The following is a 15,557-nucleotide window of genomic DNA, read 5'->3' on the forward strand; positions in this document are numbered from 1 at the left end:
AGATTCAAAGCGCAAAAAGGACCCACATCAAGTTTCAGGTGCTCTTTTGAAATACTTACATAATATCAGTTTAGAAATGGATTGCATATCTAGAATCACGTGAAGATGAACGAGTGTTGCTTCCATCTCTCCACCACACTGCAGCCTGAACTACCGGTACTTCGGTGAACTGTTGCACAAGCAGTTTAAGTTCTTGGGCTGAAAAGATTCTGCCTTCATCAACTCGAGAAGCATTTCCACATCCCATTAGGCTTATTTGGATTACTTATAGGCTACAAATTGGCCAATTTTAATTCAATTTAGTTATAAAAGTATTACGGTAGCATTAAGAGGCATTAGGAGTTGAATGTTCAGTTGAATATCAAATGTTTTCAAAAGTGGTGGCTTCCCCTGAACTCAGCTACACTTTCTTCAGTAGGAATGGATTCTGGGCCTTAGATAATATAATTTTTGTGTTCATAACTGGCTGGGCAGGTCCCCTGCAGTTTCTTGGCAAGTTCTGGAAAGTGGTTTTCCATGGCCTCCTTCCTAGGACTGAGAAGGATTAACTGACCCAAGGTCACCCAGCTGGCTTCGTGACCAAAACAAGACTAGAACGGACAATTTCCTGGTTTCCAGTCTATGTCAAGCTGACTGTCAGAAGAATATCTCAGGAGAATACCCTTATGCTATCTAAACGTTCACTTCACTTCCACAAATAATAAATTGCATCCACATTCTTAGCTATAAAACATAGTAGGAGAAATCTTCAGTCAATTTAACCCGTGGGTAGATGCCAGGGAACTAATGTGAATTGTTTGTATCTGGAAACCGCCACGTATTTTAAAAAATCGAGCTACGTTTTTTAAAAAATCGAGCGCCCTCACATTTCTTGCAATGAAACCTATGAAACTTGGGGCTTGAGTGAGTCCCGATTTCTTCCCTTTCCCATTTATCTGAATGATTAGGACCAAACCAATTGACATGTCATTTCCAACTTGTACAAACCTCAGCCGCTACTGTACAAACACATTTTAATGTGGAGAATTTTTAATCTGGAGAACTTTGCATACAAACACATTTTTTAAATTTTTTTGAATAGGGATAAATCCAAATTTTCAAGAGGTTTTCTTAATCTTATGTCATTTTTATTAAATATTTAAAAGGGTTCCTTGAAAACTCATCCTGAAGAAATTCCAAATTCCCAAGGTATGGAACTACTCCTCCCTACCACTCCTTCAGTCTAAGGGGGGGGGAGCCCTGGGAGAAGCATATATTGTGTAAGTTTTTTAAATTTAAGTCCTCAGTCCTTTGTAAGTTTAAGTCCTCAGGATAATAGAAAAATGCCCAAGACAATCCAAATGAGCATGAATTTCTTACTTTTTGAGAAGTTCTGATTTGTAAAAGAAACTTTTTATTGTCGTCCGGATTTTTCTATTGCACATTAAAAGCATATTTAAAAAAAAAAAAAAGTATCCGCCCCCCTCCCCTGTATTTCATAGCTTAATTTTCTGGCTTTCTGAGTCTTCTATGCAGAACGGCACAAGTCATCTCTGGCCCTTGTTTCTGAAATGACAAACTCTTCGTTTCTCCAAACTTTTTGAAACAGAGGAGCTGGTTCCAATCCAAATCTTCTCGCTGCTGCGAAAACGGCGTCTACATTTACGGGATTTGTGTTACACACTTACCAGCTTGTTTGCAAGGGGTGGGAATGGTTGCTCGTGCTGTCTTGGGTTTAAAAGGCCTGGCTGAAGTCCTTCGATTTTTTTTCTCTTTGCACTAATACTATTAATCGCACCCCACGGTCCTTATTGCGCTCTCGATCTCCTCGGCCCTCTTTCTTTCTTTCTAGAAAAGGAGCCAAGCGGCGCGCAGAAAAGCGAGGAAGGGAGCGCGGACGACCCGGCGAAGAAGAAGAAGCAGAGGCGCCAAAGGACTCACTTTACTAGCCAGCAACTGCAGGAACTGGAGGCCACTTTCCAGAGGAACCGCTACCCGGACATGAGCATGAGGGAGGAGATCGCGGTGTGGACCAACCTCACGGAGCCCCGAGTCCGGGTGAGCCACTCTGCGGCCGTCTCTCCGAAACTTTCCTTCCTCTCTCCCCCCTCCCTCTAGCCCCCGCTGTCTGCAGACCGCGTAAAGGTCACGCCTTAGAGCAGGGGTCCCCAAACTTGGTCTTGTGAAGCCTTGTGGACTTCAGCTCCCAGAATTCTCCAGCCAGCGTAGCCAAGTTTGAAGACTTCTGCCTTAGAGTTTGTTTGTTTGTTTGTTTGTTTGTTTGTTTATTTATTTATTTATTTATTTATTTATTTATTTATTTATTTATTTATTTATTTATTTATTTATTTATTTATTATTTGGATTTGTATGCCGCCCCTCTCCAAAGAAAGTTTAGAAGGTCTTCCAACTTGACAACTTTAAAACTTGTGGATTTCAGCTCTCAGAATTCTTAGCCAGCATCAGCTTGTGAATTCTGGGAGTTGAAGTCCACAACTCTTAAAATTGCCAAGATTTGCCAAGTTTGAAGACCTCTGTCCCAGATGATCTCAGAAGATGAAGTCCGTCTGACAAGTATCTCGATTCCAAATTTTTCCATGGCCTTGCATTTGTAGGGTTGTTTGATATCATTATTTCCACTACTCTGCTATGCTGACCGGAGAATTCTGGGAGCTGAAGTCCACAAGTCTTAAAGTTGCCAAGTTTGAAGACTTCGGGTTTAAAGTCTCGCAGTCCTCAGCCTTTCTCGGCTTGAAAGGACCTCCCTTGCAAGTGAGCCCATCCCGTTCCACTGGACAACCCCTGAATTAAGCTGTGTCTCGGAACCAGGAAAGCCAGGAGGGAAATTTGGTTGGGAGCCAAAGAGTTCCAAAGCTTTACTCGCAGGCGTTTCCCTCCGTCCGCAAGCACGTTCGGACGCGCGAAGGGCGAAGATTCCCCGCGCGGGAGGGAGGGAGTGAGGCGAGCGCGGAGGCGGCCCGCGGAATCGATTTTTGCAAAGACGAGCCGTTTTTGCAGCCCCTCTCCGATGCAGCAACGGGGCGAAGAACCGCTGCGCTGTGTTTAAAACAGGGCCGAAGGGACGCCAGACTTAATGGAGGCCCGATCAGGGAAAGCATAGGCTGTGTACCTTCTCGATCACTTTGCATACACCGCTTTGCTTTCAAATTAGAGCCTCGGTGGTGCAGTGGTTAGAGTGCAGTACTGCAAGCTACCTCTGCTGATCGCCGGCTGCCAGCAGTTTGGCAGATCGAATCTCAGTAGACTCAAGGTTAACTCAGCTTCCATCCTTCCAAGGTTGTTAAAACGAGGACCCATTGTTGGGGGCAATGTGCTTACTCTCTGTAAATCACTTAGAGAGGGCTGTAAAGTACTATGAAGCGGTATATAAGTCTAAATGCTACTCCTATTGCTAAATTCTCAGTTCTGCAAAAGCCCAAGGGAAAAACAAAGCCAACAATTATATGAGCAAAAAGTCAGGGGTTAAACCCCCTTAGGTCGAATGAGGGTTTCCCCCTCCTCCACTAGGCAACATGCACAGGGGTTCCAATATTATCAGGCCTAGATTAGGGCTCAAGCAAGAGCATATTGAATTGCTGCCTAAATTCCGGCGTCTCCGCCCGTATTTTATTCGAGGAATATTATGTCATGGAGGTTTGCGTACGAATTAGGGTTTCCCAAGTGTGACTCTTGTCTGAAGCCATTTTCTTTGAAGTAAACTCAAGGATTACTGGTGCCTTCCCATTGTTTTCCAGTGCATAGATGTATACAGAAAAGGCTGCAAAGCTGGGAGCTACTTTAAAAAGCACACACCGAATCCAGGTTTGAACTCTGCTTAGAGGCGAGCCGCTGAAAGCAGTAAATCAATCTGTTCTATCCGTACAGTTAAATCTTCTTGATTTTTCTGGGCGTCCCTTCTAAATAGGATTATTTCTTGATTAGTTGTTGGATCCTTTATTCTTTGTTGGGTGCAACCCTCTGGATGTTCATTAAACCCCCTGGATGTTCATCCAAAATCCGTCAAAGGAAGGGACGCCCAACACGCGCTCCTAAATTTCAGCTGCGCCATTCCCAGGAATCGCACGCAGTCCTGGGTGAAGTGTTACCATGTCTTTGAAGAACCTTTGAAGGATCTTCCGCAGAACTAAAACTATAGGATAAACGGATCTTGAACGACAATATTAAATCGCAATTCCTGGTGGGAAAAGATGCTTTTTTCAAATGGCTTGAAATGTACTCTTCAGTTTTGGTCACCACGATGTAAAAAGGATGTTTAGACTCTAGAAAGAGTGCAGAGAAGAGCAACAAAGATGATTAGGGGACTGGAGGTTAAAAGATATGAAGAATGGTTGCAGGAACTGGGTATGTCTAGTTTAATGAAAAGGACTAGGTGAGCCTTGACAGCAGTGTTCCAATATCTCAGGGGCTGCTACGAAGAAGAGGGAGTCAATCTATTCTCCAAAGCACCTGAGGATAGAACAATAAGCAGTGGGTGGAAATTAATCAAGGAGAGAAATAATTTAGAACTAAGGAAAACATTCCTGACAATTAGAACAATTGATCAGAGGAACGGCTTACTTCCAGAAGTTGTGAATGCTCCAACACTGGAAGTTTTGAAGATGATGTTGGATAACCTTCTGTCTGAAGTAGTGTAGGGTTTCCTGCCTAGGCAGGGAGTTGGACTGGAAGACCTCCAAGGTCCCTTCCATTCTATTCTCTTCAATCTCTCCAGCCTTCCCTCTATTTTGAAGGAATGGCCTTGCTAACAGAGTCACAAGCCTTTTTGCTTATTTATTCATTTATTTATTTGGTGGCCTGTGAAAAGCAGGATTTGCCCAAAATAGACAAAGGTTGCCCAAGATTTATGATTTCCTCTGGGCTGATTATAAATGCAGTCATTTAATAACAACAGCAATTCTTGTTGGTCTTAGTCTTGGGGTGGAAGGAAAGAGGAATCAAGCCTCCAGCTGGATGGCTTTTATGAGTGCACTCTTTTTCACAGGAGGGGGAAATGTGTAAAACACCAGATTGCCCCCCCCCCCAAAGCCAGGTGAAGGAGGAAACTGTTTTGGTCCCACTTCCTACTTCTGAAAACGGACAAGGAAGCTTCAGAAAGGCTAATGTGTTTCTCTCCCAATTTCTATAGTCTTCAATAGTTTTGTATTGGTTCTGGCTACAAATGGGAAATTTCACAAGAAACAGGAATAAGAAAAAGTTAAGGAAGAGCTATGTGTGAGCAGGAGGTAAATGGCCAGGGTACATGAAAACTATCAGCAAGAACTGGAAAAAAAAACCAAAATCCCCATCATGACTCATGAGTTGACCCCTCTATGGAATTATAATAGCAGGTGTTGGCTTTAAGCTTCCAGCCCCAGACAAGGCCAATAGTGTAGTTATTGCAAATGGAAATATTGGGATTGATTGGACAGGCAGAGTCACACACACACACACACCAGGTATCCAGCCTGTCAATCCTGCAGATGTTCTGTGAGGTCAGCAGGGCTTAATTTCAAAAGAATTGTACCTAGTTCTGGAATGAGGGGGGGATCTTATTTATAGTGACACTGAGTAATAATCCCATGTTTAATGAGACTTACACTGCAGAGTAGACACAGTAACAATCAGTGTGCCTTTAACAGCATATATAGAAAGAGAGAAGTCAAATACTATTACAATCACAGAAAAGCTGGTCATACATGTATACACAGGTTTTTGCAACATGCTCAGCTAAATGTAGCGTTTTGAGTGCATCTAATCATCCTGATTTGTGTATTGCCGTTGTGCAAAATAATACAATAAACCATGATTAAACAAACCACAGTTTACTGTGTCTGAGATGGACATAAAACCCAGAATTTGGACAGATTTGTGCCCAATAATGGAAGTAAACCTTAGTGAATCAGAAGGGTTTAGGTGTACTGTATTCAGAGAGCTGTATTAATCTATCTAACTGTACAAGTGTAAGAACTGAACCAATTGTTTAAAAATAACCAAGAAAGAGTAATTAAATGAAATACTATTAGTGGGGAAGAATAGAGACAGGTATTTGGAATTACTGTATATTTAGAGATTTTTTAACAAGGATACACTGATCATTTTAATACTAATAGCCAGTTATTATATATGAATTTTTGTGCGCCCCCCCCCCCCATTCATGCCAAGCTGAGTTTAAACAAAGATAGACTGCTATGATGCAGCGGAGTGATCTCTACTTGCATATGAACAATATGTAATAGGTTTTGTTAAAATCAATAGACCCTCCAGATCATGGACAAGGGAAAGATTAAATTTATCAGAGGATGGGATTATTCGAGATTCCAAAATCAGCTACATTTTTCTAGATAGACATGGTTGCTTGAGCTGATTGTCAGGGATTTCCTGCCTTCTACGGCAGGAATTGCTTGAGTTTGTTTCAAGGAATCCAGTGTCAGAAATAACCCGCTAGACAAACAGGATTGACATTTTCTTAGTCATTCTCTTTGCTTGTTTTGTATGCTGGATTCTTGGTTTATTGGTTTTGGGTTTCCCTCCCTCAACTTCATAGTTTGCTTTATGCTTTCAGGTGGGCAAATGAATCCTACAGCTTCTGAAGGTGTGGGTGTACTCAATTCCTGTTGAGTTGATGAATGCAGTAGTTCTTGATTTAATAGGTTCTAAAATGGGGGTCACCATAAAGGTGTTCTAGAGATGAAAAGTCATTGGGGATTCCCTATAATTTATTGGGGATCCACAGGGGAGAAGATCTACTGAAGTGTTGTCCAAAATAACATCCTGGTGTTAGCTTTTACACACACACACATTCACCTTAGATCTTCTTATTACACTTGAAAGGAAATCAGAGCTTTATTAAATCCACAAAAATTGTTGTTGACCTCCATTTCAAATTGAATATGAGCCTCATATTTCACCCCCAAATGGGATCTACAGAAAACTAACCAACCTCCAAATGCTAGCAGAAAAACAGATAAAGTGGCTTTAGACATCAGGCTGTAGAGAAATCAAGAGGTTTTTCATTATTACCATCTGTAATTAACCTATTCCTGCCTCTTTCAAGATCCACCAAGTTCCATAAAGTTTTTCTCCTCCAGAAAAAGACAGCAGCCTTGGCTTTCAATCCTGCAGCTGCTTACTGAGAGGAAATTGGATGGAACTTGGGGTCTGCCCAGGACTTGCCTGAAACTTTGAGGGCAGATGTCCTATCAAAGCATACCTTCCATCCCTCTATTCTATGCATTTTCTTTCTGCACTGTTTCTGTACCTAAAAGTCAGCAGAAAAATCTGAAATGCTAAGTTTAGCATTACATTTCAGCTGATTAGTTATGCTGCCTTAAAGAAAAAATTGTAAACTATCGGATCATTTCAAAGCCTGAACTATACTTATTCTGATGAGCTTGGGGGGGGGGCATTTCTCTCTTAACAAACATAGCCTTAGGGCTGCCCCTTAAGGAAGCATTCTAAAAATTGCCTGGCAAAGTGCTTTTCTGATAAAAGATAGAAGACTTAGTATGCTGAAAAAAAGGTGGCATTTTACATTAAAAGTTAAAACTAAAAACACTTCTAATCACATTTGCTCTCAACATCAATGAGAAATTCCCATTTGGATTACATCTATAGAGGTATACTTCCCCAAAGATTGCAGCAATGCACATTTTTTGTTGTTAATTTTGGCACAATTCAGCCAAAGTTTGTATAGTAAAGTGCAATTGATGCCATTTGGCCCATTATGTCCATCCCCAAATTATTCTACATATGATCTAATTAATTGCTACAGAGTTAAAATCCTGCTGTGTGTATTTTGTTTTTTCACTGAAGTGCCAGGATGCTTAATGAGTTTGCCCTGTAAGGAAGGAGCACTTCATACAAAGTTATTGACCTTAAGCATTTTAATGTGGAGGCTGGACTTGGCTCCAGTAGGGAAGGATTGCTTCCAAATTAAAATAAGATGTTAGATATCTTCAAGCAGAGGGTAGGCAGCCATCTGGTTGAGATGCTTTAATTTAGATTTCCTCCACCAAGAGGTTCAATCCAATAGTCTACATTCCCTCCTTCAGCCTCTGCCCCCCACTGTTTATAAAGTAGGGGGGAATCAATAGATTACACTATTTCCTTCCACATCTTAGCTCAAACTCTTATGTAGTAGTATATTTCTGCAATTTTATTTGGCCAAAGATGCTAAGGGGACTTTGAAAATATCTAGAGGCAGCATTAAAATACTTAGCCTCATTTTTGGGGAAATCCCTCTTTGGAAGTACTTTCTGAGAAGTGAATTTCAAAGCTGTTTTCAGCTCTCTTTTTTCTTGTAGGTTTAGGAGTTTCAGCTAATTCTTCCTTGCCAGCTCCTCCTCTTGCTCTTTCTTGTTGAAACTTGCATTTTTTGCATTCATTTGGTTAAACCTTTCCCCAAACTAGCAAGTGTGTTTGATCTGCAAAGAACTTTCTAAAACAGGGAACATGAATAGATATCCACAATCCTATGAGTGTAGTCTGACCTTAGGAATTACATAGCCAATTAACTAACCTTTGCTTTGTTTTTGAGAGCCAATTTGGTGTTGCCGTTAAGACATCAGACCAGAGACTGGGTGGCTATGAATTCTAGTTCTGCCTTAGACAGAAAGCCAACTGGGTCACTTCGGGCCAGTCACTTTTTCTCAGCCTTAGGGAGGAGGCAGGTACAAACTACTGTACATCTGAAATACTTTTCCAAGGAAACTGCAGGAACTTGTCTAGGGAGCTTCTGAGAACCAGACATGATTCAATAGGAGGAGGAAGGAGAGTTGCATTATAGTTCCTGCAAAATTACTGGGCCACTGATTTATTTTTGAGAGTGCCTTTAGGAAAAAAGTGTTACCACAAAGCAGTTAGATTCCCAGTTTGGCTGGTTTTTGCTCTTAACTAAGATAGTCTTTTGCACCTGCTTGCCTTAGTTGGCAGCCAACTCCTATAGAAATCCTAATCTACCAGTAATGCAGGCAGTTCCACTGGATATACTGTATTTCTCCCAGGAATCATGGTGGCTAGGGACTGCTGCTCTTAGAAGAAGTGGAACCAGCACAATTGCAACTGCATTCTGCCTCAAGTTATGAATGAAATACTTTTCTGGTGCTTTTGAATTCCTGGATTTTTCATGAAAACAAATTGAAAGCCTTTCCTAAAAGCTTTTTTCCCCAAAGATTGCATCAGCGTCTCTCCTGTGTTAGACATCCTCAGGGCATCTAAACTGATTCCCTTTTCTAGCAAAAGAACTGTAAATATTGGACATTCAGTTTAAAGGCAGATGCCATTTTTGGTGAAAGGCAAAAGATGCCCAGGACTGGCTGACTGTGTCTATCTTTGGGATATTTCTTCCATCCATTTCTAATTTCCAGAAAAAGGAATTTTTGTTCCTTTGTTTTTAAGTTGGATAAAGCCACCAGGATCAGTCTAAGAACTACAGCAGTTGAGGCAAGAGGTTTGGCCAGAAAGTGGTTAATGGGAGGGAAACAAGTAAATGAAATCCAGAGATTTTGAACAAGAAATAAAGGAGATGCCAAGTCAAGGCAGAAATCTGTAAGCAGGGATTTCTCAAGGCCCCAATCTAAAAATGAAAAGGCCATCTCCAGAGGGAAATGTCACCTATCCATCTAACTAAATGCTATCTGGGGCAATCTTTATCTGCTTTGGAGATAAAGAGCAACTATTGAAAACATGGGTGAGATATTTTTTTCCAGGACAGCTTGTTTAATAACAGGGACTTTTTAATGGTGAGAATCTCTTTCATGGCAAGCTGGTTTTCATGGTGGCTAGGATTGACACATTGAAGACTAGAACATTTGGAGGCCACCAATCTTATCTCTAGTTTAAAGACTACCATCTTAATAATATTAATTCTTATTAATATCAACATTAAAATACAGTATATCCTTTCGTTTTGAATCACACAGGACCAGATATGTATAAGCTGTGATAGTAGCAAATACCCCAAATAGGCAATTAGAATGATTTGCACCCTTTGATACTAGAGCAAAAGTGCAGATTTCTCATAGCTTACGATAAAGAAGTTCTAGAATGTTGCTTAGGATGAGGCTAAAACGTAGGAAGATCTGTACCTTTTTCCTATTGACTCCGCAAAAGCAGATTGAAATTAATTAATATGCCTGTTTAATGTTCTGATTATGAATAAATTAATGCCTTTTTATTATACTTAGATAGCTGTGATCTTTGCAAGCAGAATTTTGCTTACAGCTCTCGCAGCCTAACAGACCTCCTAGGTTTGTTGTTGTTGGAGAAATAAAAAGAGTATATTTTGGATATGTTTGGAGCTTGAGTTATTTGTAAACATAATAAAGGCAGGAAATAAACAAACAAACAAACAGAACTTTCTGTTCCCAAAAGAGTAAAATCTGGTGTTTAAGATATCCAGTAATAAATAAATTGATCAGGATGTTGAGAAAACTTCTCAACCATTCCTTGTCGCTACAGGACATTTTAGGAGAAGGCATTAGAGGGTAAGTTGGCTGAAGACAGAGTAGTAATATAGGCAGGCAAAGAATGGTGCACACAATACAAAACCAATGTAACAAACATATCCCTCATGTTTACAGCAGTCCACCTAAGTACCTATCTCTATGGATAAAAAAACCTACGGTTATATAGCATATCAATAGAAGTTACCAAGTAAGCTTTACACACAATTTAACTTAAATCTCAAGTGGCTGAATGAATTTTCAGTCCCAGGGCTTAATTTAATTCATGAGAACAAAGATGCCCAGAATGGCTTTAGAATAGCTACATTGCCTTAGATTAGCAGAGCCAACTAAGTGTGTATGGTCAATGAGAAAGAATAGCTATTCAACAGATGTGCAATTTAGTTTGGCACCTCTTCTTTCAGGAAGAAAAGTAAAGTTGAACAACTTTTCCCTTAGGTTCTCTTCCCTTCCAAATTATTGTACAATATTAAGTTTGAGAAAAGATCCAGCAGGGGATTTCTTAACTAGCCAACTGTGACAGTTCTGAATCATGCTGATCAATCTGTAGATGGAGGGGGGGGGTTGCTAGCCTCTGGTCTATTGGTCAGCCTTGGAAACTTCAGAGCTGGGGCAAAGAATAGCGTGTCTTTGTTTACTCTTCCCCAAAACCTCCTACAAAAGATTGTCTTTTTCTTGAGCAGCATTTCCAAATAAGCTGCAGCTGCTCAACATTTTTATTTTGTATACAGATAGGAGAAGCATTCTTAAAAATTAAGGCATACTGGGGTTGGACAATTTCCTTTGCAAAATGTCAGCTGTATTGTGATTATTGATTTTTAGTGGCCACATAGATTTTCCTGCATTGATCTATTGCCAACCTGGTCTTTTGGCTCTTGCTACTCTATAACTCTACCACCTTGAAGCTAGCCATCCTCTTCTTCTGTTTCTTTAGATTAAAGTAACAGTAATTAAAACTAAAAAGGAAATATGGCCCTGCCATCAGCTGTGTGGGCTCTTTGGAGGCCGTAATGCCATGATGGGGATCCCAGTTCTGTTTGGAATCTTTAATCAATTATATTATTAAATTATTTTATTTATTTTATTTTATTTTATTTGACTTCTATGCTGCCCACTCCCGAAGGACTCAGGGCAGTTTACAACAATATGAAATCATAATTACAATAAAAAAGAAGACAAATACTGTATATTAAAATGATAACTCTGGTTAAAAAACCCACGACTCAAACAATCCAGTCAACACATGCATACCATTCAATACAATTTGACCAAGACAGATATAAAGTTCATGCCCCCCCCCCCCCCGGCCTGCGTGCAAAGTCAGGTCTTTGCAGCCTTTCGGAAGGCCAGTAGAGTGGGAGCAGTAGGGGAGGGGGAGTTGGTTCCATAGAGCCAGGGCAGCCAAAGAGAAGCCCTTCCCCCACGGGCCTGCCAACCTGCATTGCTTAGTCAATTGGACCCGGAGAAGTCCAACCCTGTGCGATCTTATTGGTCTCTGGGAGGTATGCGGCAGAAGATGGATACCAGAGACAGAGCAATTGGGGGATTGCTCTGAGTTTCTTGCCACAAGGCCTAGACAAATTTCAAGCTCATGGAAACCCTGTTTTTCTTGGAACCCTTCCCTGTGTCATGAAAGAGCACCATTTGAACTAGAAATACTGTAGTTCCAGATAGAAATTCCCAGTTCATGACTTTGGTCTATGAGTCTGAGCTTGAAGGGATCTCCCAGTTTTTATCCAGGAAGATTCACCCCTGGTCACCATTTATTCATTTCAACACTGCAGCTTGGGGCAGATGGGTAGAAAAACCACACACACACACACACACACACACACACAAATGTCCAACTACAGCAGATGATTTCCCAGCAAATCACCATTTTTATCTTGCATCCTATAGGGAAAGGTGAAATCTCCCTCAACATCACTCTACTGGATAGTTTCCCTACCAAAATTATTATTTATTTAAAAAATAATTCAAAATTATTTGCCTTTGCCTTCTTCTAGGATGTTTTCCCAACTTTCCAGTCTAGCCCAAGCAGGTGGGGTTGGGTGTGTGTCTCATTTCCAAGAACCAACCAGGACCAGCCTTGCCTAGCTTCCCAAATAACCTGGTCCGTCCAGGTTGAATAATGGCTTTCTCAAGAACTGAGATGACAAGGTGTCTGTTCCAGTATGACTTCCTACCGTAGATGTCCTCAGGTTGTGTCTAACAGACAGACACATATCAGGATGATAGGCCAGGGCAGGACCACCTTGGAGAAATCCTTGCTAGGCTTGCTAAGCTTCACCTGGAGGTGTACAGCAGGGTGGACCGTGGGTGCGATCTCTACCCCCTCTCACCTTTACCTTAGGCAGGCAGGTGCTAATTTTAGGCAGGTAGCTGCCCCCCTCCCCATTAAGGACTCAGCAGCCCTGAGTCCTCAGGGAGTGGGCAGCATATAAATTCATTAAATTAAATTAAATTAAATTAAATTAAATTAAATTAAATTAAATTAAATTAAATTAAATTAAATTAAATTAAATTAAATTAAATTAAATTAAATTAAATTAAATTAAATTAAATTAAATTAAATTAAATTAAATTAAATTAAATTAAATTAAATTAAATTAAATTAAATTAAATTAAATTAAATTAAATTAAATTAAATTAAATTAAATTAAATTAAATTAATCAAATCAAATCAATCTGCGTGGCGAGCGGACGCAAGCACAGTGCCTGCCAGTGGCCGTTTCTAATTCTCTGCTCTCTCCCCCCCCCCCCCCTATTTTTGTCTTTTCTTCGCCCCTTCTTCCCCTCAGGTCTGGTTCAAGAACCGTCGTGCCAAGTGGCGGAAGCGGGAGCGCAACCAGCAGATGGACCTTTGCAAGAACGGCTACGTGCCTCAGTTCAGCGGCCTGATGCAGCCCTACGAGGACGTCTATCCGGGATACCCATCCAACTACTGGCACGCCAAGAGCCTGGCGCCGGCGCCCCTCTCCTCCAAGAGCTTCACTTTCTTCAACTCCATGAGCCCGCTGTCGTCGGCCCAGTCCATGTTCTCGGCGCCCAGCACGCTGCCCTCCATGAGCATGCCTTCCTCCATGGGGCCTTCGGCCGTGCCCGGCGTGGCCAACTCCGGCCTCAACAACCTGAGCGGCTCGTCCCTCAACACGGCCATGTCGACTCCCGCCTGCCCCTACGGCCCGCCGGGCTCCCCTTACAGCGTCTACAGGGACACTTGCAACTCCAGCTTGGCCAGCCTGAGGCTCAAGTCCAAGCAGCACTCGAACTTCGGCTACGGCAGCCTGCAGAGCCCCGGCTCCACTCTCAACGCCTGCCAATACAACAGCTGACCGGCCTCCGCCTCCTGAAAAGGGACCGCGGGCTGCGCTCAGGGGCAGGGAAACGCGCCGGAGGAGGAACGAGGAGGACGGACGGACGGACGGACGAGCCGTGGCTGACGAGAAGAAATAGAGCGTGAGGGAAAGAGGGGGGGACGGTCCCGGTCGGACCTAAAAACACAGGGATGAGTTGCAATGGTTCTTTTTGTTTTGTTTTTGTTTTTAATTTTCTCCTCTGGATGATGCGGGTTTTGTATGCGTGTTTTACTTGAACTTGCACAGGACTTTCCTTTCCTAACAGTCGTCCACTTTATACGACCAGAAGATACGGCAACGGTGGAGGCGCGTGTGTTTGGGGGGGGGAGGGGGGCAGAGGGACGAGAGAGCGACATTGCCGACGACGAGCTCCGAGCGCCCTTCGACGAGGAAAGGGGGCGGGGCTCTGGGTTCGGGCGGGGCGGGGCCGGGAGGATTCGCCGGTGGAAAAGCGGAAGGACGGAACCCTCTGAGCCGACGGCGCAGCCGCGGGGTGAACCCGTTCTCCGAGGCGCTCTATCTTCTATTTGCGCTTCGCCGTTGAATAGGCAGCTGTTCTGCAGCGCAGTTTGACTCTCGGCGGGATTTTGTTTCTCAAGTTTGGAAGCGTCTGGAGGTGTGGGGAGGGGGGGAGAGATCCTACAGTCCCCAGAAGTACAAATTCGCGGCTGAAAAGGTTTCCTTTTCCTACCTCTTCGTTCTCTACCAAGCCTGCAGTACGAAATCCCTCTAGTCTAGTCTCTCTTTTTTAAAGGACCTTTATAGAGACCCTCCACCCCACTACCTTCCCTTTCAGAGTCTTACCCTGATAATCCAATTATCGTCCGTCCTTATTTAAAGGAGTGAGTTTTTTTAATTTAAAATTTTAAAAAAAGGAAAAGATTCTCGTAGAGAATTATTAAGAAAGAAAGAGAAAAAAAAAGACAGAAAGCATCGGAAAAATACTGCATCTTAAATAAAGGTGAGGAAGTGACCTCGTGGATGGGAATAATAAATTTGGGGTGGGGGTTAAATTACTTTGTTTCTCCAGCTTTGGATTTAGATGAAAAATCAATACAGTACAAGTAAGGAACCCAAACAAGAAATCTTAAAAAAATGTTATGTGTTAAGTGTAGATAATACTTTTGTTGGAAATTTTTAAAAAATATGAAAATGATAAATATGATCTTTAAATATTAATACGCATACAAAACACATATGAAGTTTTCTCGCAGACATACTTGTTGCTTCTTCCTGTTGATACTTATTACATGTAGATGACAAAGAAACATAATATAAAATGCACAAGGTACTTCTTTCCCAGTGTATCCCCACCTGTGGTAACCCTTACGCTGGATGTTTCAATAATGCTGTTGTGGAGGATGCAGTATATATATTGTTTTATAAGTTATGTTTTCGTGATTTTTTTTTGAAAATTAAGAGCATGGGAATAAAAGAAACCTCTTGAATCTTTTTGTCTTCCTTTATAGCTGCATTACTATCTAGATCGCCCTTCCTCAATATAGGACTCCACAGCTGTGTTCAGATTATAGTTCCCATCATCCACAGCCTGTATAATCATGCTGGTTGAAGACACCGGGATTGATAGCCCAGCATATCTTCCATTTGGTGGAAGTTCCTTATTGATCTAATTTAAAAATACACAAAACAATTGATAATATTTTTCAATGTTACTTTAATGTTATAATTCAATACTTTCAACACATGCAGACATAAAAAGATCTCAAACAGTAAACATTACAATGAGGCCAGTTAA

At 41.7% G+C, this 15,557-nt stretch overlaps 1 protein-coding gene across 3 annotated transcripts in view; it reads left to right on the top strand.

Annotated features, from left to right (window-relative positions):
• Positions 1-15,249, top strand: part of PITX1 (paired like homeodomain 1) — a 44,265-nt gene extending 29,016 nt beyond the window's left edge. For all 3 annotated transcript variants that reach the window (XM_070739231.1, XM_070739233.1, XM_070739232.1), the window contains 2 exons: positions 1,832-2,037; positions 13,244-15,249. In XM_070739231.1, the coding sequence (XP_070595332.1) occupies positions 1,832-2,037; positions 13,244-13,777 (740 nt within the window). In that variant the 3' untranslated portion in view covers positions 13,778-15,249. The remainder of the gene's footprint in view (positions 1-1,831; positions 2,038-13,243) is intronic.
• The last annotated feature ends 308 nt before the right edge of the window (positions 15,250-15,557 follow it).

This window comes from Erythrolamprus reginae, chromosome 2, assembly GCF_031021105.1.
Source record: "Erythrolamprus reginae isolate rEryReg1 chromosome 2, rEryReg1.hap1, whole genome shotgun sequence".
NCBI classification, from domain to species: domain Eukaryota; kingdom Metazoa; phylum Chordata; class Lepidosauria; order Squamata; family Dipsadidae; genus Erythrolamprus; species Erythrolamprus reginae.